General features: G+C 41.1%; 1 protein-coding gene across 12 annotated transcripts in view; it reads right to left on the reverse strand.

Moving 5' to 3' along the window:
* The window catches only part of PDE4B (phosphodiesterase 4B), a 486,699-nt gene that overhangs the window by 17,111 nt on the left and 442,959 nt on the right, over positions 1-26,629 (reverse strand). For 8 of the 12 annotated variants that reach the window (XM_070592237.1, XM_070592239.1, XM_070592240.1 and 5 more), the window contains 2 exons: positions 24,250-24,362; positions 777-870 (listed from right to left, as the gene is read on the reverse strand). In XM_070592237.1, the coding sequence (XP_070448338.1) occupies positions 777-870; positions 24,250-24,362 (207 nt within the window). Of the gene's footprint in view, positions 1-776; positions 871-1,504; positions 2,130-24,249; positions 24,363-24,598; positions 25,087-26,022; positions 26,332-26,629 lie in introns of those variants that run through there. The other 4 variants (XM_008519572.2, XM_008519574.2, XM_008519573.2 and 1 more) reach the window with 4 other exon arrangements.

The raw sequence follows: 26,629 nt of genomic DNA on the forward strand, positions 1-26,629 counted from the left end.
TTCGTTCTACAATAGAATAGCTTTAAACACGAGATCAGAAATCCCTGGCAATGAAACAGGATGCATGACAGTAGTTGAAGATCATTGATGCAAACCTTTTCTGTCGGTGTCATGTGTCAAATTCTAGCAATGTGATGACAGAGCATAACAGATAAAGCCTCAGATTGGGAAGATAACGATGCTGCTTGCAGGAGGCCAAATCTTTCAGAGAAGTGAACATTCTTTTCCCCCCATTTATCTTTAAGCAATAACTTAGCAAAGCAGTAGTCAAGTTATTTCCGAAGCTTATTCTCATGGAACAAATCATCATACCGTTATTCTCCAACCATATCTCTTAGAAACCACCTAAGAGGGAACCCTTTGCTCAAAGCCCAGTTATTGGAAGAATTTCAAGAATACCCTGTCAGGGGAGCCAATGAAGTCGTCCTCAGGGTCTGGAAGATTTGAGCCCCCCACCCCCGCCACCCCTTCACAGCTCTTGGCAGGTATGGAAATGGGTGGGTAAATACCGGGTGACCTAAGGTCCAAATAAATACCATTAGCCCATAATAACCTTCTGTTTTGATGGGTATTTTCATTCCTCTTTTTTTTTTTTTAACAACATCTTCCTGCTTATTATTTTCACCTTCAAGATTGTCCTTAGTTCTTATTTTAAGTGGATTTGTTCTTCTGTGACTGAACTCCATTCCAAACTCACATGGGGATGTCCCTGATGGGTTACAGAGATTAATACTGAAAAATCTGTTATGGAGCAGGTTGCCCAGTTAATATCTTACCTAAGAAAGTATTTGAAATATATTCAGACACCTGGTTCCCTGATCGGCTCATTTCTGAGAGGTGTGTCAGCTCCCGGTTCAGCATTCTTTTGAACTGTGTATGAAGAACAAAAATGTATTAACCACCTAAAAAATATCAGTTTATCACTTTATATGTTTCCAACTTTACGGTCTAAGAACCAAGAGATTGGATGAGCAGATACCATTAGATAATTGAAAATACAATACCCCCTTTATGTGAAATTATTCTAACGTCACCTGAGGAAAGAGAGGTTTCCTTAAGATTTCTTGGAACTAACATCTGATTTCTTTTGAAGATGCAAACATAGGAAAAGCAATTTTAATATAGGTTGAGATAATTTCACTTGAAAATGGAACTACGTTTTAAAATACATTTATTGGAAATTAACTGTAAAATATAATTTAAGTTAATAATCCATACAGTGAAAGGAGATTATATGTAAAAAGTTTAAGGGAAAATGAAGGAATAAAAGAAGCATCTTTTAAAAATAAAGTTGTGTAAAAAAAAGAAAATCAGATTAAAATGCAGCACAGACTATTTCCATACGATGTAATATAACATGTCCTTACTTCACGGTGAGAGCCTCAGTGGGCTTAGTGACAACAGAAATGAAATCATTACAGATGTTTTCAACTTCACAGAAAACATACAGCTGTAAATGTTTCACATTCCAGCAAAGACACATAACAGAATCAGATTAACCCACCTTGATGTAACCCCAAGATACAGATAACAAATAGTTCGCCTCAGGCATTTTGGAATGCTCTCCTTCCGCAATCCACAAATCCCTTCGAAAGAATTCACAGTTCTGAGAGAGCAATCTCGAAAGGATCAGGAAAGCCTTGCAGATTCAGTGGTAAAATAATCAAAACTTAGAAAAGACCAAGCCTCCACAACTTAGGGCATTTTCTAATCCAAACAAAGCCCACGTTCGCACTCCATTCTTGCGAGAAGCCTGCACTGCCCGCTTCTTTCCTGGCAGACACAGTAATGAAATCAGCAATTGCACAAAGGAGCAAGAGCCTGTCCAAATGTATGCAGCTGGCTGGTTTGCAGCACTTATGAATTATGAATAGTCCTGGTGGCCGAAGGGGTTTCCACTCTAGATTAGTCCTGCTCAGCTGAACTCTGCCTGGAAGGAGCAATTCTTTCCTGAGGGGTTGCCAGGCTGGGAAACACAGCCATCTTTTAAAAAGGAGAAGATTAAAATGGAGGAAGCCCCATGAATATTTAAGTAAATCCAAAGTCGGTACCCTCCCCCATTTCAACTAGGTATTCTTAACCCTCTCTCCACTGCGGGGACCAGCGCTCTGCAGACGCAGCCTCCGCACAGAGCTCAGCCACTCGAACCGTTTCAAAGTGATGGTGCGTTTGATTAATTTGCTTTCTGAACATTAAAAAAAAAACTGGAAAAAGGTTAGAACTGTGGCTGTTTTCAGACTCGGCTTTCAGAATAGAGGAATATTTTTTCAAACTAGCTTTTTGGAGGATTTTTTTTGCATACCAATGGTGTGCCAATGCATTCAGCCTTCTTTCATGGGAACAGAATTAATTTATTTCATTTTAAAAGTATTTCATATGCAGAATGCAATTTTCTGCACTCCATCAGCTCATTAATATGCATATTAGATTGCATTTGACAAATGAATTGAGCACATATGACCTTTCGATCTAGGATCTAGAGTGTGTTAAGATATACACGCTATCATTTGCATGAATGGTGAACTATTTGGGTTATGAATGACTATGCTGATTTGGTACTTTAGCGTTACATGTTCTAATTCATGTTAGAAACATTTAGGAGTTAATTTTTATTTTGTTCTAGCAATCTAGGGCACATTGAGAAAGCCATTCCTGTAGGCTCTCTTTCTCTCCTTGTCGTCATTAGAGAGAGCACAGGCAGGAGGAAGATCTGAGACTCGAGCCCAACTGCAGTGGGATTCCCCACCCAGGCCATTCCCACTGCCCTCCGTCTCCCTCCTCTCCACGACTCCACCCCCGGGCTCCCAGGAGCTCCAGTGCAGCATGTTAAAGGAATAGCAGAACACCATGGCAACAGCCCCCACACGCAATTGGCTCCCTTTCCTGTGAGGCATTCCCCTTTCAAATGAGCATCCGCACCCACAATGGCTCCACTTCAAGCATCCAGGCCCCAGTCACGCCACTGCCTGTGCCCAGGAGACTAGGTCTTCCGAGGTGAAGCCAACGCGAGTCAGTATGGCTGCCCGCAGACACTGCACTATGCATTGTCCTCAAAGAGGCACAATCACCCTCTTTCTGGGAACCCTGCTTGTGTATGTGTGTTTTCCCATCATACGATATGTTATTAACAGTAACCAGGGATCTCTGAATGAACCATCTCAGCTAGTGTGTTTTACTTATTGAATCTCTGTGCAATTTTGAGTTCCAGGTGAATCGCTGAAGTTCCAAGTTATTTATTTTTTAAACGTGACAGCTTGGTCATAATGGCCTCTTATTTCCAGTTGTCAGAAGACAGGCACTTACTCTAAAGTCTTAGAAGCTGGAAAAGATAGGTTTCTATGTTCTGATCAGCTGAATTTTGGCAAAGAAGCAAACTTTAGTTGAAGCACTGTGAAAGCATCTCTTAAAAAGCACAGAGACAGGCAACTTCTTTGATTATGCTCTGCACTAGACAGCCAAATGCAGCATTCAAACAGTCATCCTCATTCAGCATCCTTTATTCTCTTTGAAATATTTAGGAAGATTTTGGAGTCAATCAGTTTGGTACTAGTTCAATAACACCATTTTATCATGTATTTGATAAATATTTATTGAACACCTCAAATGTGCCAGGCAAGGCGTTGAAGATAGAACAGTAAGAAAAAAACAAATTCAAAAACCTTTTCACGCTTTTAATCAACTTGCACCCTAGTAGAAATAGTCAGATATATTCGGGCGTGCTAGGTAACCGCAAGTTAACAGTCTGGGGAGGGAGGGGCCAGTTCCTTATTAGCCATATTGGTCCTCCAGCTCAGAATATAGGAGCAGGCAGAAATTCAATCACAAAAGGACAGGAAAGGAAAGAGTTTTCTTCTACTTCCTTTCTATCATCTCCCATCGCCACAGGACCCTGTTGGGATACACTGTCATTCATTCCCAGTGTTGGGGCAGGGAAGTGGTGCTGGGCTATAGGGCGGAGAATAAACCAAACTCCTCCCCTCTCCTACATAGCTTGCAGAAGGGGTCAGTGTACTCATGTAAGTAGTTAACAGATGAATACCACCTGCCTCCTTCTCATGCCTCAATTAGCTGTCCTATGAGCCTTTTGCTAAGGGCATGGCAATGCTACCAAAAAGCAAAGTCATCTTAAGGCAACCATAAAACACAAAGGACAATGAAGTACACAAATGGAGGTCACTCTGTGTCAGAAATCGACCCAGTCCTTTAAATGTTGTTTAGCAACAGCTGTTGGTTTTTCTCCCCCGTAAGGGAGGGCCCAACCACACTGACTAAAGCAATCATTGCTCTCATCAAAAAGCATTTATGAAGGGCCCACTTATATTGGGCTCTGTACAAACTAAGGAAGGCAGACATGGCCTTCAAGGAGTAGACAGGGGGTATCTTTTACGTTCTGGTAATATAGAGTTCAATTAGCATGATTAGTGCTGGCCTGGGTGAGGAGATACATCAAGGAATGGAACAGATATGAACTGTGTTTGAGGTTAAGGCTGAGGAGACAGTTGGGAGCTGGGCTGAGCTGGCTTTTCAGCGTCTGATTCCCATACGGGAGTTGTTACTGTTGGGCCAGAGGCAGCCACGTTGTAGGAGATGAAACCTGACTTTCCTTCCCAGCTTTGACCGTCTTGTGAAGTCACTCCACCTCTCATACATAAAATGAAAGCGATGCATGATTTTAGGATCTCAGCCAGAACCTGTCAAGAATCTATGATAAATTTTGTGGCAGCCTCCTACAGTCTGGACACATTATTTACCGGTAACTAATATTTCCCAGAAAACAAAACTCTCTCAACACTACTGAGAAAAACAACCGAAACTGGAAATGCTTCAGACCATAAGAATAAGTCACCAGCAAAGGAAAAGAAGCATTTATCATCCCTCCAGAGTTTTACCTTCTAAGACTCTTGGAGTCTCCCTGAATACTTTATCAAGCTTTATCAGACACCCAGTTCAGCCCAGACAGGAAGGTAAAATAGCTCCTGAGTGAAACTGTGTCCCAAGGAGTTATAGGACTGCAAGAGAATGGGTGTTACTTACTTTATCAAATGCAGTAGAGAAATCCACAAACAGGAGCACACCATTTCAAAGATAAATGTGTCTCTACTACTTAATGTACACAGATCCTATTTTTCTGTTAAGAATCTGCCTTCACAAGAAAACCCTGTTAGAGCCAACTAGAAATAATGTCCCCAGAGGAAATGGCCAAAGCCTCTTTTCAACACAGACAAGCAAAGTTTGTGAATGAACTCTTAGTAACACACATTCCTCCAATGCTTCCTTCAGCCTATGCCAACACTAGATTTGCAAACACTGCTGGAAATTACAGCTATTTTTTGAAGAGGGAAAAGGTATCCTCTATATAAATGATTTGATATTGTTTGCATAGAATATATCTTCTCTATAAAATCATGTGTGAATTTTTTTGAATAGGCTACATTTAATAGTGGGAATTTATTTAGAATATATAGAATAGCAAAAGCTGAAATTCAATTACACTTGATATGAACATTTTGTTTTATGGCTTCAATTTTTCTTTAGCTTCAGTGCTACATACAGAGATTATTTCGTATGAGCCAGTTTCTTGTGAAGTGATGGAACACTTCATCATTTTTCTCATCAGAGGACTAGTTTGAGCTTTGTGCAAAGATCCACAAGCAAGTCAAGAACTCTCTTGGTAACGAGTTCTCAGTTAAATTAATCACACAGGATGGGTGGACTGGGCTGATCTCAGAGATTCATCCCATTTCTAAAACTTGGTGATTTTATGTTTCTAAGAATAAAACATTCCAGAAAAGTAATAATACAAGGGGCTTGTTCAAGCAATGAAAGAGCCACTTTTAAGACTAAATGGGGTTTGTTACGGGGTGACCTGGAAATCACTTAGGAGTGAATCCCGAGTGCTCAAAAATATTCTTCAGCCTATGGAAGACCAGAGAAGCAGGCACTTCCTCTCCTTGATTACTTCACGATGAAGTCAGTAGGTGAAAATTATACAGATGGAAAAAAGATGCCAAAGAGAGAAAGACAGCCTCGTAGTTACCCTTGCGGGTGGCCGTCTACGCAGGAGCCCATCTGTGAGACAGGCGCCTTATTGTGTGGGATCTTCCTGTTTTTGCAGTACGAAACAACTGCCGAAGTCATTAAAGTCACAATGACTTTATTAGGGACTAAATTTTGACTCATATTTTACACTTTGTTAGTCATAACTTAAAAGAATTCCCGGGAATCAGGAAAGTTGGAGGGGCTGAAAATTCTCCCTGAAATCACAGAATGCTAGCAGTGGTAGAAGGAAGTTGAAACGGAGGTGGTGCAGCGTAGAGAGAAACGGAAGTAAGGAGAGCTTGTCTCTGTCTCAATTCTGGCACTAACCAGATGTGCGATCTCGGGTAAGATGAATTGGCTTCTTGGGGCTCTGTTTCTTTAGTTATAAAACGGCTAACTTCTAAGGCTCCTTCTGATTTTAAAAAATTGCTTCTTCTGTACCCTTAATTTTACACGGGAAGAAATGAAGACCCAAAGAAGCAAAGGACTCTAGTTCCTAAACAACTACACTTTCCTCTGCAAAATCTGATCTAGGAAACAAAAAGAGGGATATAGTATACTCTCTAAAACCCTTTATCAAACTCACAATTTCCACAATTCTTAACATTTCAGGTTATCTGACAACGTGCATCTCATCTCTCGTCTCCTTTTTGTCTTTCCCTGTAAACTCAGTCATCTGAAAGTTTAAGTCCAGTTTCTTTAACGACATGTCTGTCTTATTTTAAAGGCAAATGAAATTGAACTGAGTGGGTTGGTAACAGGGTTAAGGCAGGAATAACACGCCATTATCCATTAACATCTACTTAACTGAAGACTATACTTCCATGATGGGCCATCCTAGCAAACAAGTTCCGCAGTGTTAATATCTAGAGCAAACCCCTGGCACACCAGGGAACACTGTTAGGGCGTTTTTACTACCCATGTGCCAAATCAGAAAGAAGCTCATCTAAACATATTAGAATTGAGTGATTCTCTTCTTAACTGCCCAGTGATGTAGCAATCCACAATAAATAAGTATATAGTGAAAAACAAGCATGAACATCTCTACCATAATTCTGCAACAAAACATTGGCATTCATGATGAAGCTAAAATAGAATCAATTCCACTTGCTGGTTAGAGGACGAATATCTGCTAAGTGACATTTTAAAAGTAGGGACAAACCGGGGGGCTGGCCCCGTGGCCGAGTGGTTAAGTTCACGTGCTCTGCTGCAGATGGCCCAGTGTTTCGTTGGTTCGAATCCTGGGCGCGGACATGGCACTGCTCATCAAACCACGCTGAGGCAGCATCCCACATGCCACAACTAGAAGGACCCACAACAAAAAATATACAACTATGTACTGGGGGACTTTGGGGAGAAAAACGAAAAAAATAAAATCTTTAAAAAAAAAAAAAGTAGGGACAAACCATTAGTGCTTTCACACAGAGAACTGAAAAACAATCAAAAGAATTTGAATATGACTGCTCTACAACTTGAGACTAGGTCTTGAACAGCCCTCAAAATTATTAGGTATTTCTTTCCTATCTATCTATTATCCTCTTTGCTTCTGTCCATTTTTCTTAGAATTTCTGAAAACTTTTCAAGAGGAGCTATGGCACACATTATTGAAACACTAAAAAATTGATCTTTCCTAGACCCAAAGTAATTCCCTTAAGAATGTATAGTGAGGGGCCAGCCTGGTGGCACAGCAGTTAAGTGCACACGTTCCGCTTTGGTGGCCCAGGATTCGCCGGTTCAGTGCCCAGGTGCGGACATGGCACTGCTTGTCAAGCCATGCTGTGGTAGGTGTCCCACATATAAAGTAGAGGAAGATGGGCAAGGATGTTAGCTCAAGGCCCGTCTTCCTCAGCAAAAAGAGGAGGATTGGTGGCAGATGTTAGCTCAGGGCTAACATTCCTCAAAAAAAAGAAAAAGAAAAAAAGAATGTATAGAGAAATTTCTCACGACCTAACCTTCCTCCAACTCTGAAAGTTGCTGCAGTGTCACAATTAATTAGACAAAAGACACTATAACTATTTATATCCAAAGATGTATTTTCACTATGCATTTTTAACTATATATAGATATGTATTCATACACTATATTTATAAACTATATACTTTTATATATTTATTATACATATGTATATATGTTTCCACATATATAGGGTTGCCAGATTTAGTAAATAACAATTCAGGACACCCAGTCAAATTTAAATTTCAGATAAACAACAAATGTTACTTTTTAGTATAATTATGTCCGAGATACCGCCTGTCTCAAAGATCCCAGAAGGAGATTGGATTTCAAAGTCATACACTCATAGTGTGACAGGTTTAGAGATACTGTATATTTTTAGGGTAATTCAAAACTTTCAAACTTGTTCTTTTTGACAGAGGTCTTTCCTTACTGCGAGAAACTCAATAAGACCTAGAAGTGTTACGGGAGCTACACAATTTCATTTTACGCATTTGGTCCCTCCCTTTTAATCTGGCTATTGGCAGAGAGAGATAAAAAGAAAAGGTACTCCAGTAGATTTGGGTGCTGGCCTGATCATTAAATATAGCAGAGGCCTTTTTCCCACAGACGACAAAAATCATAGCAGCTGAGAAAAATCAAGGACTCAGGGCACACTATTTAGTTACTCCTCTGTTTCTCCATTTAAGCCTTCTACAACTTTTCCTGTGAATAATGGCTAATATTTAACCTCAAGCTTCTCAAGCCATTCTAAGGCCAGGGGATGTTACTGTGATTCCAAGGCAGACAGCCGAGGTCCCTTTTGAACCATTTAACAGCAGGAAGTTCTACAACGTGGTGTATTTTTAAAATTACAAATCTCACGGATCAGACCCACAGACCATCCCGTCTAGCGTCCTCTCCTGACTAGCTAAAAACAAGACCTCTGCTTCAGGGCCTTCATGTTTACCTTGAAAGCAATGATGCAGAGCAGGGAAATCATCTCCAAACATTCTTTCTTTTCATAACCCCATAAGTATGGGTCATGATTCCCTTTAAGAACTGATTTCCAATTTTATTCTATAACGTCTCCTGGGTTGTTTAAAATCCTGCACTAAATATTGCCTTATTAAAATTTCAAATATTTTAGCAGCCACAAAAATCTACCATCGCTTGTTTTTGAGATTACTACTCTACCCCTTTAAACACATCATGTGGTATGTGTTGTGTTTAATATTAATTATATTGATCTCAGCTAGCAACTTTCACATACCCCTTAAGATAAAGATGATGGGGATGCTACAAAATCTGCTGTGGGACTCACCAGTGGGTTATCAGCTGCCCGGGGCCGGGACAGCCCCCTGGAAATTTTCAAGATCAACTCTAGGGACCATCAAATAAAGAAAGGAAATCCTGGGCTACATAGACATACCCTCTTCTTCCCTGAAAGCATATATGTTATCCGGTGTTTTGTATTTTGGTAATCCCTACACTAGAATACATACTTGCAAGTTGAGAAGCATCTGCCACAGGTTGGAGGTTCGAACATATTTTTAGACCATAAAGGATGAAAACAGTAGTCTTAAGTGATTTTAGCCTATAAAAAAAAGGTAGTTATACTTGTTTTGTATTTTGTTTTTTCTATCATTAGCAATCACAATTTAGAAGAGAAGGATGGATGCTTTGCACAGCAATGTACCCCAAGATGTATAGTTTTGTTGGGTTCATGGAAGGCCTATAAAAGTAGTTTCAGAGTTGGATGCATAGGCGAGACATGAAGTAGAGGGAGTTCTGGTTACAGGTTGACCTTACCAGTGAGGTCTAACAGCCTAAAGGAGACTCTAACAGCAGACCCAACATCATAATAACATGATATAGGATCAGCTGAGTCTGGAAAGACAATCTTATATTGTAACTAAGTCTGAGAAACTCAGCAAGTTGTCGAGTCTCTCAGAGACTAAGATTTTCCATCTTTAAAATGGAAAGGTTAGAAATAATATATATAAAGTGTTTGGCAAGGGATCTGAAACCCTTGAAGCTGAGTTTTGTCTCTAAGTTTTAAAAGAATCTGAGCCCTTGGTACCTTCCTCACTTGGTTTGCATTTGGGCAGAGTTTCCGGTTGGCTGTTGGGCACCTAAACTCTTTTCTTCTCATTGTTGACAGCAGCTTGTGTAATTACTACAGAATTCCCGCAGTACGCGGCTGCAGGTGTGATGCAGAGCTACACCATATAGACTACATGACACATGAGGTATTCACAGAAGTTCTGGCTCACTGGTTGACATTTAGGTTATTCACCAATCGAAGGAGGGTAAACCAGAATTGCCAGAAATATAGATGAAGCCTGTCAAATGAAACCATAACTCAAAATGGGCTTATGTTAAAGCCATATCATAAAAAAGCCTATTGGGGATGTCCAGCTGTTGCTAACTCAATCCACGCATGATTCCATTACTTAGCCAATTTCCTCAAATTAAGAGACGTTAGAACTCTTCATGTATTACCCAAAACCCATTACTGGCCACAGACTGCTTGACATAGGGATAACAGTACCAAGTATATGTTTTGCTCAGGTTCCCACAGTTGACGTCAATCCAGTAACACATCTGAAATAACTGAATATGTGGCTAGGGTAGGGGTGAGAAGAGCATCAGAAATATGTCAGGAACAAAACTATAAGCAAGCAAAGCAGAATGACTAAGTTGTTATGCCCCAGACACAACAGATATGGAGAGGGGTTGAGTTTCAGACACAACATGTGTTCATAAATATGCTCCCGGCTGAAGGGGCAACAGATATTGCCAGTCTCTGAAGTGCTTGGATTCTTGTCCACAGGATGCAGACTCTTCACAAGAAAGGTAAGCCAAATACCCCAATACCAAAGCAAAGCACAACAAAAAGGGGCTTTGCACTTCTGCTCACAGAGAAGGAGCATTTGTCCCTGATGACTTTGTTCTCTGCTATCTGACTGAATTTGAGAGAAGGCTCAGGAGCAAGCTTTTGCTTCTTCTGAGGGTACTTTGGAGAGTCACTGTGAACCAGATGCGGGTTTCTCATTCAACTTAACAATTAGAAAAACTGGAATCAGGCATGGCAACACCTACATGCTGCATGGTGCAGTACAAAGCAAGCAGGACTCCTGGGTTCTAATGCCTTTCCCACCGACAGCATAGTTGGTTCTAGACAAAGTAAGTTAGGTTTCTGAGCCTCACACAATTGATCTAAGGAATATTTATCTCCATGCCTACCATGTGCTATTTAGAGCTATTCTAAATGCTGGAACTACAATAGTCGACAAGGTAGTTGCAATTCATGTCCCCAATAACCTTACAGTCTAAGGGAGGAGATGAGTAACAACCAAGTTCTACAACAAAAATCAGAAATTGTGATAGCAAATTGTAAAACAAATAAGCTATTGAGTTAGGATAATCAGAGAAGATCCCTCCAAAGAGGTAACGTCTAAACTGAGGTCTGAAAAATAAGACGAAGCCCTGATTGAGCTTTGCCTTTAACATTCTATGATTATACGTTTTGTTAGCAAGTCATATAAGAATATAATAAATTACCCTGTGGATTCCCCTTTAATCTTTATTTTTAAATTATTTGGCTTTGGAGCAAAGAGAACAAGATTTGATTCTAAGCATCACCATTTCGTGGCTGAAGGGCTTGGACAAGTCAGCTCTCTCCCTTGCATCTTGGTTTCCCATGGAAAATGGGGCTCTGATTATCCTTTCCTCCTGGCGAGCATCAGGTGAGATAACGTGGCTGAGCACGGAAAGGGCTCTTCACATACATTTCCTCACCATCCATGCTACCTTCGACCTGGCAACTCAAAAATAACAAACAGCATGCACTTAAACAGAGCAGCCCTTTCCTTAACATTCTACCCCGCTACCACAAGAAGCTTTGAGCACAAACAAGCTTTAAGTGATGAAATGGGCCTTAAAAATCTCTGCATTGCCCCATCATTAACGTTTCCTCAGGCAGAATCAGAGTTCTTGGGGAAATGCTGTCCTGGATCATGTGATTAGAACTGAAAAGCAGTGATCAAAAAAGAAAAACCCCTCCTGAATTATTCCTTACTAATACCCCCTCCTCTCTTACTACTTCTATGAAAAAGAGCCCATTTTTTACTCATTTTAACCCAATATATTTATCTTACTTAAAAAAAAGAATCCATTCCTGCCCAGGGGTTCATGTTTGTGTTTGTTTGGTTTTGGCGAGGTTCTCCTATTTTAAGATTTACTAAGGGCTCCGAAGGGTCTTTCTTGAAAAGCAGTATGACCTTTGTCAGCTTGAAAATTTTGCTATGCCAGACATATAATACAGCATTAGACAATGACCTTAAGACCTTAAACATACAAAAGAAGAATATTCATGAGAGAGTATTTTTAATTATTGCAATCAAAATAAAATGAATTCTCTGAAATTGTTATACTGATTTTAAAATATTTTAAAAATAATACTGGTAAATCTTGAAAAGATATTATCAGGGATGCTTCCATGCAATGGATGAGAAAGATGCAAATAAATTTTGTGCAACTAGATCCCGAGTTAAAATACAGCAGGGAAAAACTCAGCGACAGCTCACCCCTGTCAAGAATACAAATGACGTACTGGGCCTGCCAAGAAGCACATACTCTTTGCATCAATAGATGCAGATATATTGAAGTCATTCTGGCTCAATTACAATATGGAGCACATACTCGTTGCATCAATAGACGCAGATATATCGAAGTCATTCTGGCTCAATTACAAAACGGAGCCAGCAGTAGCGATCGCAAGGACCAGGGCTGAGGCAGGGATGGCACTGTGCTCTTCAGCTTGGCAGCTGGGCAGCATCTAGTCAGTTAAATTGACCCTTCTGGGCTCTGAGTGGGATGTCTAGTGCAGGAGTTGGAGTCCCTTTCAGTAGACCCATCAGAAGGTCCCTAGCTTCTCACAATCAGATGAGTGTGCAAAAGTATACTGGAAATGCACATTACCACTGGATAGTCTAAGCATGTTCCATGAATTTAAATTTTTTGAAAATGCTAAAAATATTTCCATCTTTAATATCATGCTGTGCCCATCGGTGAGGTTATTACCCATTCTAGTATTGGTCAAAAACAAGATAATCTATTCAAAGTGCCTATGTAAAAAAATATCTTAAATTACCAAATCAAGTAGAATTACAGAGAGCTTTTTAAAATAAAATAAACCCCAAATCAACTACCCCCGCCGACTGACAAAAAGTCCACTTGCTCTTCGCGTCTCTCCTGACCGTTACACAGAAACAGACTTTGCCCCCTTGATACTTTTTAGCCCGACTAGTGTAAGCCAATGTGGAGTCTCGAAAATTCAAAACATGGTTTCAGGACTCAAGAGCTTGCAATCTGCAGCAGACATAATTAGTCTGGAGCAGATAAGTAAAACATTAGCTCTGATATTAACCAGTAAGATAGGTGAGAGGATGGCCTACAAAGATCTGATCCAAGTCAGAGCAGCTAAGGCAGAGTTTACGAAGAAGAAAGACGAGAAGGGTGACATACCAGGAGCAGGTTCACAGTTCAGGGCTGATGATGTATTTGGGCCAAAGGGAAGTTTTCTAGGCAGTGGAATACCAAGAGAGCGGTAAAGCCCTGTATGTCTTCATTCTCAAGTTATCATAAAACTCTTACTTCTAGTCTTAAACCATATTTTCAATAGATCTTCTGACATCAAGGGTAGAGAGGAAATTGGACGCCCACTGTTTCGATCAACAGGAGCTACTAAAATTTTAGTCTTTTTCAACCTTGTCAGATCTTTTCTTAAACTCAGATGATTGTCCTGGCTATTAGATGATTTCCCAGCAGGGGAATCGCCTCTCAGGTAATTTAGCCTTTTAATTCAAGTCTTCTATATCTTATTCCTAGAGGCAAACACTAAGTTTTCTTACCCAAGCAAGAATTAGGAATTTTCTTTTGACTTCCTATATTATATGCTAAGAAATTTTCTCACCTTGTCCTACTTAATAATATAAGTAATGACTAGAAATAGGTAAATACCAAAAGAGCTAAAGTAAGACTATCAAGTATATTTTAGGCACGGAATAATTTCCCTTAATAAACATGACTGAGATGATCAATTCTCCTCAAGTCATTTTCCCTGCATCTCCTCATTTTAAGTAATTAGATTAATAGTTGAGAATTTATCAATAGTTTACCACAAAATATTTGCAAGTTCTGCTTAACTCAGACGTCTACAAATACTAAAGCTCATCTCAAGCTATCTAAAACATAAAAATGAGTCTCTGCTGTAAACAAGGTTTATTTGGTTTAAAATGTTTGCAAGACATTAATTACATTGATATTGTTTCTAACTATCTAGCTGCCAGTGCTATTGAACCCAAACTCCACCAAGATGTCAGTAATACAACTCAAGAATCCAGAAATCATATTAGAGTTATGAGGGCTTTGCATAATATGGGCCACTGGGCAGGAACAATCTAACGTGCGGAGAGAGGGTCAGACTGAGACCATCATCTTCATTCCAACTTCCTAAGCTAACAGTTCTGTTTAGCAGCAGAGTGAATCGAAGCGTTGACTATTTTCTCGCCAGTTGGTGAAACTCTCCAATTTATCACCTTCAGTTCCAGAGAGAGGAAAGGAAGAAATAGGAAGAAGTAGAGGACAGTTATATTAATTACAAGGATTTTACTACTTAAACTTTGGCATTGGGATTAGTGGGAAAGCAAACAAGTATCAAGAGCCTTAAATATGTTCATGCCCTTTAACCCATTAATTCCATTTGTGGCAATCTAACCTCAGAAAAGAATCAGAAATAGGACAAAGTTATAAGATGAAAAACTTGAAAACGTTAGTTGCAAATAGTTTAAGCTATTAATAGCACATGCGCACAACTGAATATCATGCAGTCATTAAATAGTGTTTGTAATGGGAATTAACCACATGAAGAAAGAGGATGCTATGTTGATGAAAAAGTTAGAAATAAATTATCTATAGCGTATCATTTCAATTATGTGAGGATGAAAATGTTAATCCTGGTTGCCTTCGTAAAATGAGGATTTTTTTCTGAGGAGACATATATATATATATATATTACATATAATATATATATTAATTTAGAAATTAAAACAGCGAAAAGGGATGAAAAGCAACCAATGCCGGGGCATTTAAAGTAACTCACTCCAACTATTTCTTGCTAGGTCTTGATAGCAAAATTTTCAGGAATACTACATTAGTTCTCTTTACTTGAAATGATTAAGACATATATAGCTTTTACTCAAGAAAGGTAATGAGAAGGACTATGAGAAAGTCAACAATCCTTGCAAACCAAAGAGCGAACGTCCCATGTCGTTCTCAAGCTTAATTAGCCTTTTGCTGAAGATGAACAGCAAGCTGGATTTGTAATCAGACCTGGATGTGAGTTCCCTAATTGTCCACTAATTAACCTTATGACTCTGGAGAAGTCATGTCATAACAAAATTACTTTCCACTTAGATTGTGTTTTATATTTTACAAAGATCTTTGGAGTACATTAGGTATGTAATCCTCAGTTTTTATAATCTTCATCTATGAAACGTAGTCTTCAAATAGATAATACCTACGGCTCCCTTTTGGGCTTAAAGTTCTAGGATTTTGTCTAATGCAACCATGTAAGGCTATAATAGAAAGAATATATTTATATCTTTTTTGGTTTGATTTATCTACTTTCACAATTTATATTGACCTAAGACACTAGATAGCTGCCAGATTAACCCTCCACTTTGCCCTGTCTGATCAGCTTTAGCACACAGACTATAGGGTTGAGTTGGAAAGACATTTTCATTTGACAAGTTCCCTTCTTACTGTGTTCTTTCCAAAATAACTATTTAAAATTTGTCTTTTCATGTGTCAAATGCCAAAACCCTCTTGTGCTAAATCTAGTTTTTTAAATTGGTTTAATTACTTTTACTTCCTGGTATCTGTACTCCAATTTCATTTTTATAATCGCTGACGGTCATAACATTATACACTAGGCTGTTAGCAAAGAGTGAAGAGAACTTGGCCATTGAAAGTTTTTAATGATTATTTTTTAAATTTCCATATTTTGAATAGCTAAAAAAAACCTAACGAGATGAAATTGAGCCATGAAGATGAATTTTATTTTCAATAAGTTCACTAAACTTCAATCTCCGAAAGCTTTAGATTTCAAAGGTGGTACATTTTAAAATTACAAATAATTAGCAGACGGAAACATGTGACTGATGAGCAGAATTGCATGATCTACAGCTTTTAAACTCTATTGCACAAAGAGAAAAAAGATTATCAGGCACTTCCCAAAACAGAAAACAAAAGAAGCAGGAGTTTTACTGTCTTCTTCATTTCTACATAACTTAACAGTCCTTTCTTTGTGGAAACACTTGGTTACTTTAAAGTAAATCAAACAAAGGAAGTTACAGTAAAATGTCCAAGAGACTAAACAGTTTGGCACCAGTTGAGGGAAACACCACGTACAAACGGGCAAGACAGAGAGGACTGGCAGGTCCCTGAAGGATGCTAAAGTGGACGGCTGTGCAGAGGAGCACATCGGCAGTTGGCACAGTGCCTTGCAGAGTGTGAAATCTACTGACGGGGGCATAAGTTTGCCCTGGCATCTTCTGGTTTGGTGAGTCCTGGCTTTCCGATAGCTGAGCTCTCTCCACTTGCTGAGCCCACTTTTACTTAGAAACAAAATGTTTTGGAAGAAGAGCACGAGAGAAAGCTCCACCCTTGGTTTTTCTTTCATAGACAACAATGGCACAGATTTGGGGAGTCTTTTAGACAGAGACATATTCTAAAAGACCAAAAAGAAGTATAAAACATGTACAACAAACATTCATTCCATTAATGTATTTATAATTCTATTTTTCAAAACTAGTGTTCTAAGTTTATGTTGGACACTCTAAACATATTATCTGATTTCTTTTTTTCATGTGGAAAGGCTTAAAATGATTTATTTATCAGATTTGGGAATATCATGCTCTCTTATCAGCTCGCCAGAGGTGCAAGTGTCAAAGGTAATGCTCCTTCACTTCATTCCTGCCCGTTTTTTAGAGATTTGTTCACTTGGGGATTTTCAAGTGAGTGAGTTAGCAGAACAAGCAGGCTAAATAGATTAGAATTCAGTGAAGGAAACGGTTCTGTAAATACCAGCGCAGAAATATTTTCACCAAGCGAAACAGATTACAAATCAAATTTATTACCAAACACTAAACAACTGTCAAAATCTTTGATTTGTTAAGTTTTGATAAGACTAGAACTTGGAATACTGAATTACACTCTGGATGATACCACTCTAGCTTGTCATAGAGAGGGGAACTGAAACGACGTTAGATCAAGAATAAGCGGCTTAATCTTCTCGTTCATCTTTGTTTGAAGACAAAGTCCAAGGAAGACGCCTCCATCTTCCTTCTAGGAAATCTCCCTGTGTCCATTATGGCTACTGGAGCGCTGCTCTCTGTTTCACAGTCATGTTGCACACATTGGAAAGGACGCAGTGTACAATGAAAGTGCCCCAATTATTTGAATGACAATAAAATTGAAAAAAAAAAATAGCCTCTCTCCATTTTCTTTTTATTCTGCAGGGTGAGTGAAAAGGGAATTTTGGGTAGGCTGAGATTGTTTAAACAAGACTTTACTGTGTTATCTTAGGTCGTGTTAGAGAATTTGGGGAAACAAAGAGATCCTGAATTTAGCAACCTGATCCACAATAGGCCGCAGATTAGTTTAATATGGTTATTTACATTTTTATGAGGGCTTTACAGCCATATAACTATGGCTATTCCTCCCCCTTCTATGTGAAGAGACACTGCTTCCCAGCCAGGGAGACTGCGCTCGAGGTTATTGACAGCTGGTCTAGAGGCTCAGAATATGGCAATTGCAGAATAGGATTCTGAACCAGACCTAAACAATGATGGCCAGACTTAGGAGAACAAGACCTCCCAGAAACCACAAAATTCCCTTACAAAAGTTATTAAATACCTCTAAACTTTTTTCTATATTCATCTGTCCCATTGGGATCACTGACGGTGAGTCAGTTGGCCCTGGGTGTGAATCCTGCCTTTCTTCTTTACCTTAGGCAATTTATTTCAACTCACTAAGCCCCACTTCACTCATCTGTAGAATGGGGATAATAATAATACTTATTGTAAAGGGTCATTGTGAGTACTAATGACAGAATGTAGGTAAGGAGCTTAGCAAAAGGTCTGCACACAGAATATACACCTGTATAAGTAGTTTGGTTGTTTACTATTATTGTTCTATCAATAAATGAAAGAGCTGAAGGAGACCATGGCGATAGTCTTCTCCGACTGTTTCGCTTTGTAGATAGGAAAAGGCAAAGATTCAAATGATTTTACTGTTTAAGATCATGCACTTAAATAGAGGCAGAGCTGGGACCCAAACTCTCGGCTTATCCCCAGGATCCTCACTGTGCGGCCTCCAGTTCTCTATAAATCTGAGCAGTGAGGAGAGGAAAGTTGCATGGAAAATGTGTGAGGGGCCGGCCCCGTGGCCGAGTGGTTAAGTTCATGGGCTCTGCTTCGACGGCCCAGGGTTTTGCCGGCTCAGATCCTAGGCGCAGACACGGCACTGCTCATCAGGCCATGCTGAGGCAGCGTCCCACATGCCACAACCAGAAGCACCCACAACTAGAATATACAACTATGTACTGGGGGGCTTTGGGGAGAAGAAGAAAAAAAAAGATTGGCCACAGATGTTAGCTCGGGACTAATCTTTAAAAGAAAAAAAAGAAAAATGTATGAGTCCCCCACCTGGTGTCAGAATTGATTTTCATTCTATTTTGCCCTCTAATCCGGGTCACCTCTAACATTTGTGGGACCACATACCATAAGTCCAAATATATAAAGATATAAATTGAGCTATCTCCAACACTCCTACCTTGACAGACATCCCTTCCTAGCAGCTTGGAAAGCCAGAGTGAACCAGAATTCTTGAATTCCTCAGATACCTTTGTATACTATCCATGGACCCTCACGCAGGCCTGTGTAGACCCTCCATAGACTCTCATGCAGGCCTGTGTAGACCCTCTGCCACAGCCTGCACACCCAAGCCCCTCCCACGCAACTCTCCCAAGCCACACTGCTGCCTCCTGGAGGCTCCTTGGCCTAAGGGTGTGTACTCCTGCGGCACATCCAGGAAAGAGTCCTGAACAGGTCCCAGAAGTGGGTTTGAAGCCATTTGGGTCCAGTGGGTCCAGTGTAGTCTGGAGGGGGCCACAGCTGCTCCCTTGCCTTGGCTGACCCCTCCCCTCCTGGAGCAGAGTGCAGCTGGAAGAAGACCGTAAGAGAGCCTTCTCTTAAGGCACAGGGTCCAGGAGAAGGACCCTTCCTGCCCTGAGGACGCCACTGCTCTGATCATATCATTTAATTGTGGCAAAAGTGGAACTACTCCCTTTTGGTAACTGGCCATCTTCCTGGCAGAGTTCTAAGATCAATCTGTTGACCAATAAGATCTACCTCCTTTCAGTTCTGCTGGACCCCACATTTCCCATAATTATTGACTATTCAGTTAGATAGAAAATGACTCACCCAACTTGAGGGCAATCAGCTTATCATGGTCACATCCCAGCGTCATGCGGCTTGGGTCCCAGGTGGCTCCAGGCTCATAGAACGGCATGACTATTCCCTCCCACCTAAGAGCACAGGCAACTAGTTGCCTCTGTGTTCAGTGTTCCAGCACGGCCACACCTGTGGAACCAGAAAAATAAACCTGTGCAGCTGGGAGGACTCACGCCCTTGTGGTGGCATCTGTAGCTGACTTCATGATGCCTTCAGAGAAATAGAATCGTCTATCTCCCACTCCTGTCTTAGAGATTTCCACAGCAAACATTGACTGATGTGCTGGTCCTGACCCGTCCTTCTGAAGAAAGTACTGATTTTATTCAGGACAGCTCTTCTCAACGATAGAACATCCATTTTCTCCGACAGGGTCCAAACCTTTGTACTACACGAAAAAGAGCCCCAGGGCAAAGCTAGCCATCAAAGAAAAAGATAGTGGAGGACGTGTGGGGACAAGTTAGGACAATGACGAGTTGCTTGAACGCAGCTCTTTACTGGATACCACGGTGCGTTCATCTTTTGAAAAACACTAAACGTGCCGGGTACGAAGGACCCCTTTGACATTTTTCACCTGAAAATTTTAGGTGAGAGACTCTGTTTCTCAGCAAAAGCTGCTCCTTCCCCGTCAGTCACAGCTATGCCTCACTGGGATTGTTCTGTGGGTCCTTCCTCAGTAACCATTGTTGCAACTCTGTACTTTTCTGACTGCGTCTGTCAGGAAGGAGACAGGAAATTCTAGTCAGCCCCACAGCAGCTGTGCCATTCCTCCTCTCCTCCTCCAATGACGTCCATTGGCTTTGGTGACACGAGGTCAGGAACTGAGCCACAGCGAAGGTCAGGAAGATAGGTCAGTGTTTATGCCGTTGCGGGGCTGGGGATCCCGCTGAGGCTATTTGCTTTCTTCCTCTCTATACTGTTTCTCTTTCCGTTCCTCTTTTTTATAATTCAGGCCCAAAGCATCCTGTTTTCAAAACATCTGACTGTTTTGCCACTGAGGAACTCATGCTCCGATGCATTTCACTGAAGTGTAAGACAATTCTTCTAATTCAGGAGGCGATACAAGTTGAAACAAAAATTAATGAACAAGTCGAAGAAGGCAATCTGTCGTTACAGAAAGCGGCTGGAGCGTGGCTAACTGAAGTGGGGCTGCTGGCAGAAGCTTCAATAGACATCCTTTTCATCTTGGAAAACAATGTCACAGCCTCATACAGCTCCTGCTTACTTTATTCCACCTTGTTGCAATTCTCAGGGAAAGACAATCTATAGTATTAACCCCCCGGCTGCATCTTCCCCTATAATTCTGGAATTCCTTTTGGAATGTGGCCAACATAAAGGGACCGGGCTAATTTGGGCCAAGGAGAAGACCATGTTTTTATAAGTCACAGAAACAGCTCATTATCTAACTCCCTGGGCTCTGAAGCACACTGGTAAACCAGTTACAATCTTGGAGTCCCTCAGTTTTCTTCAAAATGTAAAAGGGCTAAGAAAAAACAAAAAGTGGGGCCAGCCCGGTGGTGCAGAGGTTGGGTGCACACGTTCTGCTTCAGTGGGCCGAAGTTCGCTGGTTCGGATCCTGGGTGCAGACATGGCATTGCTTGGCAAGCCATGCCGTGGTAGGTGTCCCACATATAACGTAGAGTAAGATGGGCATGGATGTTAGCTCAGGGCCAGTCTTCCTCAGCAAAAAAAAAAAAAAAAAAGAAAGAGGAAGATTGGCAGCAGATGTTAGCTCAGGGCTAATCTTCCTCAAAAAAAAAAAAAAGAAAGAAAAAACAAAAAGCAAACACATAACCCTATCCAGATGAAGTAAATATGAAAAGACTGCTTGCTTTTCCTCCACTAGACACAGTCAACTCTGTACCATTTGCATGTAGACTGGCACACATGGAATTTCCAAGCACCCCCTAAGCAAAACACTCGCTCTCCCATCACTATTCTTAATCAAGTTCAGAGGTTGCAAACAAAACTCAGTAGTCACTTAGCTGATCAGAGCTAGAGACACATAATCTTTTGCAAAGATGTAGTGGACGTTATTAATAAGTTAACATTTATTAAACTTTTACCACCTATCAGGTGCCTTGCTGAGTGCTTCAGATGCACTATCTCATTTAATCTTTACAGCAACCTGGTGAGGTGGGTACCACTTTTATTTCTGTTTTACAGATAAGAAAACTGAGTCTTAGAGCAGTTAAGTAAGGTGGCCAAGGTTAAGGAGCTAGTAAATGAAAGAGACAGGATTTGAACCACGATCTTTTGACTCCAAAGCCCATGCTTTTCAAACCCTCCCTTTACAGAACATCTCCACACTCACTTCTAGGTGTGTCACTCAGAGACTTGTCTTGGTTCCTTTGTTTAGTGAGGGTAAGCAAAAGAGGACCAAAGAAGATTACCTAGTGACACTAATGATGATGATGGTGGTCACGTTTTCAAACAACAACTTGCATGGAACGCTTAAATAATTTCAACAACCTTTAAACATGAATGTGGAATTTAATTTTTACCACAGACAATTCACTGCCCAAAAAACTGGTATAGATTTCTTTTGGTGGCCACAAAAATATTCTCATTTTATTACACTATATGTTCCATGGATTAAGCTTTACCTGGGACAATTACCTAGACAATCAAGACTTTGGGGGGAAAAGGTAACTAAATAAAAAGAGAGAGATCGTTTTAAGCCTTGAAATTGCCTTCGGCTGGCGGCCGGGGAGCATTCACCCACTGGCTAAGTGCCTTGCCCTACAACCTTCACAGCGTGGATCTCGAAAACAGGTGAAGCTGCGTGCCTTGTACTGATGTTCATGGCGTCAGATTAGGGGCTAGTGCTTCTTTAGGGTTACTCTATTCAACTTTCATTGCTTCCTGCACACGACACCATAAAGGACGAGCGGAAGCCTGAAGTCACTGGGATTCTCACCAGGACCTGCACAGTCCCTGGTCTCAGGGCCTTATTAACCATTACACTGAACACAACGTTATTAAAAATAAATTTGCAACACAGACCATGTCTAATTTCAGCGAGACACAAACTGGTTAGTCTCCACAATGCATCAACACTCAAAATGAAAAATAATGGCCATTTGCAGTTTCTCAGTGAATATTCTTTTTCTCCCTCTGGAGTTAGCTGCCTACTTTATCTTAGTGACTGCAGAAGAAAGTTCAGCACGTCCATTCTGGTGAAACCAGCTGCAAAACTACCCCTAAATATTGGATCTACAGCTTGTATGGGTGTCAATCAGCACAAAATGCAGAGAACAGAGTATCTGTTAACGCTCCAAAGTAGGCCAAAGCAAGTGTGAAAAGCCTTCTACATGGAGGCCAGGGTGGTTTGGAGAAGTTAAACAATTAAGCCCTCCCTCATGGAGAAGCAGTTGGTTGAGGTTTAAACAGCCTGGAAAAACCCAGCACGTAGCCTTCAATTGAGAACTTCAGAGAAAAGTCAGTAAATAGTTAAACCTCAAATCTTCTCTATTTTTTTCCAACTTGGATCTGACCAAAAATTTGAGAAAAGGACTTATTTTTTTTGCCCTTTCATTAAACAACGAGAGCAAGAGTTGTCGTCCCCACCCCCACCCCCTTTCAGGACCTCCTAGGGACGCAATGCTTCCTCTGCTCAGATCCGTTGAGCAGGGGCCAGCCAGCCTTGATAGGAAGGTGACACGTCTAACCCCAGGAAAGAAGAAGGGACACACATCCACCAGTGAACCTCAGGCTGAGAAGGGCATGTTGGCAGGTGCGGAGCAAAATCTCTTCCCAGCCCCAGAACCATAAGACAACAAGACAATACCTCAGGCTAGGATGATTAGGGATTCTGAAAATGTGTACTTATGAGGATACAGGGTTAAGATTTCCCACGAAAATATATATATATATATACACACACACACACACACATATATGGAAAGTTAACATTCTCCAAGGGAAAAATACAAACAAACCAAAAGCAACAACTCTTGCTCCATAAATTAGCGCTCTAAATCCAGGTGCTAATTAAACAAATGATATGATAGATAATTAAAGCTTTTCCACACCAAGTTATGTCTGGGTATTGTAAATAAAACCATTTCTTTGCAGTATGGGTGGAACTTCATTTCAATAGATTCCATTTTTAAAACCAGCAGACTTTAAAAAAACGTTTTTTGGAGACAAAATGTACAGATCTATTTATCCTAGGTCATGGCAGCATCCCACAAAAAAATCCTAGAATGTCCTTCTGAGAAGAATTTCAGGATTCATATGACTTCGGGGCAAACCATTCTGTCTACTGATATAAGAAGGTCACATTATTTTTTTGTATTTTCTTTATACATATATAATACCTGATTGCAACGCAACATGCTATACATTTTACCCTATGGATTCATTCCGATTTTATCTTTCTGATAGTTTTTGTAAACGGCATTTTCATTTGCATAGTGATGTGTATACTTTATAAACACCTCTCGCCTTAAACATATGCCGAACTACATATAAGAATAGCAAGTTTGGTTTCTGGAATTAAGCGTGCTGAGGATTTTAAACTTTTGCTGTAGCAGCCATACAAGCACAGTGTGCCACTTGAGAATAGAATTCTCTGAGGCCGATCAGCAAACTCATTCTCACGGCTGGCTGTCGCGGGTGCAGACCTCTGCTGCAGGCAGGGGCCCGGGGAGCTCCCGGCGCTCACACTTGAATGAATAAAACGCGCATCTCTTACCTTGTTCGAAGCCATCTCACTGACAGAGCGGTAGGTCTGTATGGTCTCTAGCTGGTCTAAGCACCAGTCCAACTCCTCCAGCGTTTCCATTGCTAATTTTTGATAAGACTCTTCTGCAAACAAACACACAGACATGTAGTTAGGCTGGAGCGGCTGCAGGCTGTCCATAGCCGAGGGGCCGCCGCCGCCGCTGCTCCCGGTGCTACTGAAGGTGGCCCCGAGCTCCTTCATTCTGCGCGCCGGACTCCTGCCTTCCAGCTCTCTCCACCAGGGTGCTCTGCCCGGCACGGCCGGTGCCAGGTTTTCACACACCCCCCGCCCCCTTCTGGGTGAGGTGTCCGCGATCTACCAAGAAACTTCCTCCGAGGAAGAAGGCGGGAACCGTCCCTTATAGCTCATCTGCATACATGCGTCCTCAGACGACAGGCAGGGGCAGCGAGCTTTCTCAGGCTCCCTCCGCCTTAGTCATCCCGGGCTCTTCGGGGCCGTGATGTCATTTCTCAGTGTTTGCAGTCCGGAGGAGAAATGAGGAAAGCAGTTTCTCTTTTTGCTTTTCTTCTAAATGCAACATACAGCCGCCAGTTTGGGGGGAAACTGACAGTTACATTGGAAGGCTAGGCAGTCATTCATTCCCGGGACTGTGGCAATGTTGGAATAACTTTGAATTCAGCAAACACTGACCCGCGCGAGGGAGAAGCGGAGGCTGTCCCTCCCCGCCCTGAATCTCTCCTGGGAATGAGGTCTCCCTGAGGAGACATCAGGCTGAGAGAAGCTGTCTGGAGTGTTAGGGGAACACGATCACCGGCCTGGGAGCCGGCAGCTCTTGTTCTACTAAACAAAGCTAAAACTTCTGCGCTGTAGTGGCCAGGATCACAGGGAAATTCTGAACCGGACTTTCAGGTGGAGCCAGGTGTGAAGGCTGAAGATTTTCATTTAGATGAAAGCCAGGGACTCACATCCGTCACTGGAGGAATCTAGACTTTCTGGAAATATTTCTCAGCAGACCATTCAAAAAAAAAAATATTGTTTTAAGATCGTACTTTGGGTGGATAATAAAGTTCTTTTTTAGTGTTCGCAACATGTCACACCATACCCAAAAGTTTGGAAGTCTAAGCTAATACTTAAGGTTATTGACTTACAAACCCTATGTTAATAAACACTGAATTAATTTTATAAATGCTAGGTGAATTAATGATGCTACAGACAGATATAAAAATCAGTCAGACTCTCCGGCGTACATGACTGATTTTAAGGGAAACCACATCCATTAATTCTACCAAACTCTCTGGAATGCATGCTCATAATGGGTGCTAATAAAATAAAATGAAATTAATTAAAATTAAAAATCTTGTGTGGAATTCTATTACAAGAAAAGACTACACCTCTTCCTATCAGATTTGGGATACATTTTTGATATGTTCATACAGAAATCCTAGGGAGACCACATAGCTTCTTAGAATTATTTGAATAGGTTTATGTGTGTGGCACTCATACGACGCAGAAAAGGGAATAAACAGAACAGAGATTTCTACTGACTGGAGTCTCTCGGCCACAAGATGCACATTTCAAAGAATAGGTATTTTGTTTATCCCCCAATATGCCTACGCTTTAGGAGGAACAGGGGTTAAAATTCAATATCCTGTATGTCATACTTAAAAAGCCACAAAACCACTGGAGGTGACTTCCTCCATTTTTTTCACACTCCTCAGAAATGTGCAGACAAGAACTGAGGTGTATTTAGTAAAACTCATTTCAAGCCAGGCTCGCACATACCTTCTCTCTCTTCTCCCTCCTCAGTGTTGCTTCAACACGAAGAATGTCCTCACTTACTCTCTAGTGGGTCCGAAACCCCCGCTTGCCTCCTCTGTTTCCTTCCAGAATAGCACTTCTGGCAAGGAATCTTTCCCTGAAGTAACAGAACCCTCCCATCCTCATTCCTGTCTTCTCATAAAAGAAAAAGTCCAACCACTGCCCGAGTCCTCGGGCTTCACTGCCTTGGTGCCCTCCACCTCGGGACCTGTGGTTCTCCGTATCCAAGATCAGACATTCGCCAGCATGGTGGAGGGGGAGGAACACATGCTCAGAGCCTTTTGAATGGGCTGATATGCAAAACGACTGAAAGGTGATATATCACATTTCTCTTTCACCAAGAGGGAAAAAAAGGATCCCATTTCCACTCATGCTTAACAAAGGAAATACAGTAATTAGAGCAGTAGAAGTGCTGAAGGAGGAGGGGTCTCTTCAAAGGGCCACCAATTAAGTGTTGCCACCACAGCACATTCACTGTCTATTCCACACAACAAGCACACACGTGTCCCTGGAGTTGGTACAAGAGTGAGATATCAGTGACCCGCCAATGGATGTGATGAGACCGGATTCC

This window comes from Equus przewalskii, chromosome 24 (genome assembly GCF_037783145.1).
Source record: "Equus przewalskii isolate Varuska chromosome 24, EquPr2, whole genome shotgun sequence".
NCBI classification, from domain to species: Eukaryota; Metazoa; Chordata; class Mammalia; order Perissodactyla; family Equidae; genus Equus; species Equus przewalskii.